We start from the raw sequence: 5,718 nt of genomic DNA, 5'->3' as shown, positions 1-5,718 counted from the left end.
AGGGGGGGAGCGGTGCAGGGGCGCGGGTGGACGGCTGGGGGGTGTGCGTGCGGGTGTGGGTATGGGTATGCATACGCAAAAGACGAGCTTACATACAACGCAGAGATGCGCATACAGAAATACCTATTTCTGCTGAATGGATGCATGTGTGTCCATGTAAAACATATATACATACATGCCTGCGTACGTACAAAACATGTATACAGAGACATCGCAATGTGTTATATGTGTACATAAACATCTACATGTGCATACGAACCATGGACATGGACATCTAGGGCTATACGATCTAGAGGAAGGTGCCCCTGCCCACGGGAGGGGGGGTTGGAACTAGATGATCTTTAAGGTCCCTTCCAACCCAAACCATTCTGTGATTCTATGATATGTGCATAAACATACAGACTTACGGACATACAAACATGTATATGGTAGAGGTACCTAAATATATACTCATATATACAAGATACATGTTTATGAATAGGCAAAACATGTCTCTGGATGTCTATGAATATGCAAAACATATATGGGCATATTGTTACCGTAAATTTGTTCTCAAACCCTCTAAGGCTTAGTTTAAAGTTTGAGAAGGCAGGCATTCTTTATTGCAGCACTGAACGCACGGGCAATCACTCCACCTAATGTGCATACACTAAACCAAAAATTCATCCTTTATATACCTTAAAGACATGAATACTCATACCTTCTCCAAGAAGTCTCCACCTTTCCACCTATCTACTCTATTTACATAATGCTGGCATTGCAAAACTACAATATGCATGCACGGGGGTCTTGGGTGGTCATCACGGGTCATTTGGGGAGTTAGCCCCCTACTCCTTTTTCCTTTTTATGGTCACGAGTCTTTTGAGGACAGTTTCTTCTCCTTGGATGTTTCCCAACTCTGTTGTCCAGCTAAGCTGTTCTTTCTTATCTGCCTTGTTTGAGCAATTCTGCAAGGATGTATCTACTCTCAAGGTTAGGGTATCTTCTCTGTACACTTTAATCACTCAAGCCTTACTAAATACAAAGTTAAACATTGTTTGGTAAAAAGAATTTCTTAACATTCCCCACTTTGAGTCTTCCAGGTATACACAACTGGGCACAACATGACCACATAAGATATAATGGAATTCTTCTCTTATCGCTAATTGTTACAGGCCTCAACTTGGAGGCAGCAACTGCTTGCAGGCATCAGCTAGCAGGCATCAGTATGTAAGTATGCATTTATACACATAAACATTTATGTATATACAAAACAAATATATGTGTGTATATCTACATATATGTAGATATATGCACATGCAAAATATACACAGATAACCTTCCAAAGGAGCTTGTGAGGGTAGGAGGAGGCAAGCAGGAGCAGCAAACACAGATTTATGGTTTATTTCTTTGTATATTCTCTGTTCTATTCACAGCTGGAGCTGTGGGTGGTGGTGGGGCAGTGTGGCAGTGGCAGAGAGGCTCCCTGGGTGTGGAGAAGCCAGGACAGCCCCTCCATGGTGGGCACCTTGGTGGCTAGCAAGCCCCTCAGTGCCAGGGCCCAGGCATAGGCCAGCATCATGCCCCACACTAGCTGCCATCACTGTAGACCTCCTTCCTCTGTGGTGGTCCACTTCACCTGGTAGATCCTCCTTGAAGGGATACCTCTCCTTCATGCCCCAGAGGAGCTGCCTCCAGAGGCTTTGGGTGGCAGGGCAGCCCCCCTCCTGATCTCCCTGTCAGTAGGATGGTCCCTCATGAGCGACTCCAGTTTCTGCACTCCCCAGCCCTCTAGATCCAGGCCACTGTCCCCCATGTCCCAGCACTGGAGCAGCCAGGCAGCAAGCCACTCACTCAGCTGATGGGTGAAATCTTTCCATACCTCACACCATGGTGGGAAAGAGGCAACAGACATTTTCTGGCTCCCACCTGCCTCCTGTTGCTCCGCAGGGCTGCCCTGCTCCCTCTTCCTCCTCCCTCACCAACAGGGTGGACCTCTGCTTCCACTGCTTCTCCTCAGAAGTAGCCGACAGCCAGGTCTCCGCTTCAGCCGCCATGTCAGTTTGCACGTGTTTGGATGCAGAGGCTGGCTTGCCCCTGTGAGGCTGCTGGAGGAAGGCCTGGTAGGTGGAGACCATGCCCCAGCACAGCACCAGGAGCTTCTGTCTCTTTTTGGTGTAGACAACTGGCCTGCAGGTGCTCTGCCACCCCTGCAAGCCTCCATGCCTCTTCAGGCATGAAGTCCCACACTGTTGGGGACAAAAACTACCGCAGGCACCTGCCCAAACCCTCCCACACCCCTTCCCACCCAGGAATCTGCTGCCCTGGGGCACATCCCTTGGTCTCAGCTCCCTCTGGGGGTTCCCTGGAGGCATTGGTGAGGCCTGAACCGGGACTGCTGGGTTGGGGGTCTGAGGTGGTGGTAGTGGGTGGTGGGCAGTGGGTGACCATGGGGATGCTGTCGTTACCCTCACCAGCACTGGCCCAGCTTCAAAACCAGGCTGATGGCACTCAGCACTTTGAGTGTTCCCATTACACAGAGATGCTCAGGAAGCTGGGGGTCCACTACAGCACAGCTGGGAAGATCTGTCCCCCATGGAGAAGAGAAGGAAGGTGCAATTGACAACGGCCTCCATAAGATGGTCCCTGGAGTGGTAGGATGGCAGCTCTGCAGCGGCCAAACGACAGGCTCAGGGCTGCTTTTATTATAGGTCCCCCTGGGCAAAACACAGCAATACAGCAAACAGCAAAGGCTGAAAGCAGTCATTAGCAATCTCTGCCAAGTAACTGCCACACAGCTATAAATTCAGTCTAGCACACTCTGATCAAATCCGTCATTAGTTCAACCCTCCTCCTCAAGTCCCACACTGGGTGCCAAAAAGGACTGTGGTGGCTTGACCCCAGCCACACCCACACAGCTGCTTGCTTGCTCCAAACCCCTGTGGTGAGGGCGGGGAAAAGATAGGAAGAGCAGAAGTGAGAAAACTTATGAGTTGAAATGTAGACAGTTTAAAAAGTAAAGAAAAGAGAGAAAAAACCCACAAGCAATTCAAAGGCAATCACCAGATCCCACAAGCAGATGGATGGCCAGTCTCTGAGAAATGGCCACCTTGGAAGACAAAACCAAATCCCTGCCTCCTCTTTCTTTACCTTAGTTTTTGTAGTTGAGCATGATGTTCCATGGCGTGGAATATCTCTTTGGCCATTTTGGGTCATCTGTCCCATCTGTGTTCCCTCCCAGCTTCTTGCCTGTGCCTGGCCTAGTTGCTGGGGGGGCAGAGTGGGAGAAAGAAAACCTTAAGGCTGTACAAGCAGATAGTCAAAACACCTGTGTGTTGTCAACACTGTTTTAGCCACAAATCCAAAGTACAGCGCCACAGGGTCTGCTGTGAAGAAAGCTAACTCCATCCCAGGCTGATCTGGTACAGATAAATATATATACACACACCTATAAAAGCATGCAATATGTAGATATATGCATATATACGTCTACACAAAACATCTGTGTGTGGTACACAGCGAGTGCTGGAGGCAGAGGTGACACTGATGGGGCAACTTCCCTCTGCAACATGAGCAAGAGAGCCAAGACTACTTTCAGGTCTCTTGCTTGCTGCTGGAGGTGACTTCCCCCAGGTATAACAGGGTTACAGCCTGCATGCAGAAGCCCAGTGAAACCCCAAGTTCATCCATCCTCAGCTCTTCCACACACCAGTGAGCATGCTGTTGGATGACAGCAATGCCTTGCTGTGACTAGTTCAGTTAGTCAATACTCAATTAATTCAAGCTTTTCCATGTCAGATAGAGGAAAGAGTAATAGCACATTAATTAAATTTAAAAGCCATGTCCCTAAAAAGCAATCGAGTAAACTCAAAAGGCACAGGGAATGCAGGCATAAGAGCTGACAAGCTACACCAGTTTTCAACTGATTCAATTTTTTTCCAGTTGGTTTAAGGTCACAGACAGAGAGTACTCTGCTGAGAATTGTGATGAGATTGAGATATTATTTTTTTTTCCTCTGTGGCCTCAGACAAGTCACTCTTACCAATAAAATTAAGATGATACTATGCTACCTGGCAAGTAGCTGCAGGATTACATCCACATCCTCAGTAGGTATACAAAGGTACAGTGCAATGAGTTCCACCGTCACCTGTGGAAAATGCTTTGGGAAGGTCTGTACAGAAGGCATCAAAATAATCCTGCAGAGCACACTGTGAAGTCTTAAGTTTCATTCTAGTAGCACAGCTAATGGAGCTTCTTAATGTTTTCTGCATTCACATTTTAAAAAATCAATACCCTTAAGCTCAGTAATTATAGCAAGACATTTATCAAGAGAACAAAAATCTACAGGAGAGCTTTTTCCACAAATTGCAGGATGAGAAGCTTTCAGGGCCCTTTCCAGAGCAGAAGCATGTTGCTGTTAGTGAGCTTAGGGTCACAGAGATTCCTCTCTCTGCTTTCTGATAAATCATACAAGAACCAGCTCTTCTGCAACTGCAGGTGAGGAGGAGCAAGGGGAGAAGATTATAGTTCTGGGGATTAAAAGAAAAAAGAAAAGGTGCCACTACCAGGTTTCCCTCTATAAAAGCAAATTTCAAAAGTCAGTGAATAAAACTTGGTGCTCAAAGCAGTGATGGTAAAGCTTTCTTCTGAAAAAATTATCAGCTAAATGTGGACAGTTCTAGAGTTTAACTGAATACTATCTGCAGTTGAGATGGGGGTGGAATTTGAAGTTTTGCCGCTGCAGAGAGCCAGTTCCCATCTCATAACACAGTCAGAGGTTGTGGCTAACACATTCACAGGCTTGCACAAATACTTTCAGAGAGAGCAGGAAGCCAGAGGTAGGATTTGTCCAGGTTTTCAGAGTCTGTATAATTGTGCAGTTTGTGTTCGACAATTTAAAGACTTTTTAAAGACTATTTCAATAAATTCACATTTCTTGGTACCTGTGTCCACATCTACAAATAGCACAACCTCTGCAGAGCAAAGCAGCTGGTGCTGAGGACCATGCCATATGTGCTTCAGAGGTTTTTACTTCAGACTAGCATTAGTCTGGTTGCAGCGACTGGTGGTATGTTTGTGGCTGGAGTGCATTAGGGGCACTCCCAGAGCACGCCTTCAAGTTTAATTTCACTCAAAAGGTTCACATGCTCAAAGCCTGCTCTACTATGCAAACCAAAGCACAGCAGGTGAGTACTACAAAGAGATTCTCTCTGTAAACATGCTTGATCCTTAATTAAAAAACCACCCACCCTAACACCCACCCACATCATCTGAGGTACCAATATTCACAGTCATGTTTGCTTCACTATTTCCTGGAAGAATATTAAGTTATAAGAACATCTTACTTCAATTGAAATAACCGATATTCTTTGATAAAAGCAATTCTGCTGTTGACAGTAGGACACCTGCAAGCCAAAAAGCACTTGATTCAGAAGACAAAACATGGGGAATAAATATGAATGGCTATATCACAGTGTTACTGCATTCCTTTTGCAAAAGCTTGCATTATTTGGAACTTGTGAAAAGCCACCAGTGCTAGCTCACACCCATAAATCCCAGTAGCGATACGTCCAACTGCCTATACACTTTAAGGCTGAAGACTGACAGGAAAGAACAATATACTTGAAGCTTAGCTTATTGAGAATTTAAATTCTTTTACTTTTTTAAGCATTTCAGTAGTATTAACTTGTATTTCAGAGATTACTAGAATTGAAAAGTTACAAAATGCCAGCAGAGGGA

The 5,718-nt window shown here is 45.8% G+C and overlaps 1 protein-coding gene across 1 annotated transcript in view; it reads right to left on the bottom strand.

The window, feature by feature from the left end:
* The window catches only part of CFAP206 (cilia and flagella associated protein 206), a 48,822-nt gene that overhangs the window by 19,779 nt on the left and 23,325 nt on the right, over positions 1 to 5,718 (bottom strand). The window contains exon 2 of the mRNA XM_026844455.1: positions 3,130 to 3,246. Within this exon, the coding sequence (XP_026700256.1) occupies positions 3,130 to 3,246 (117 nt within the window). The remainder of the gene's footprint in view (positions 1 to 3,129; positions 3,247 to 5,718) is intronic.

This window comes from Athene cunicularia, assembly GCF_003259725.1.
Source record: "Athene cunicularia isolate RWA chromosome 3 unlocalized genomic scaffold, athCun1 chr3_part1, whole genome shotgun sequence".
Lineage (NCBI taxonomy): Eukaryota > Metazoa > Chordata > Aves > Strigiformes > Strigidae > Athene > Athene cunicularia.
This window is presented reverse-complemented; position numbering and strand designations above follow the sequence as displayed.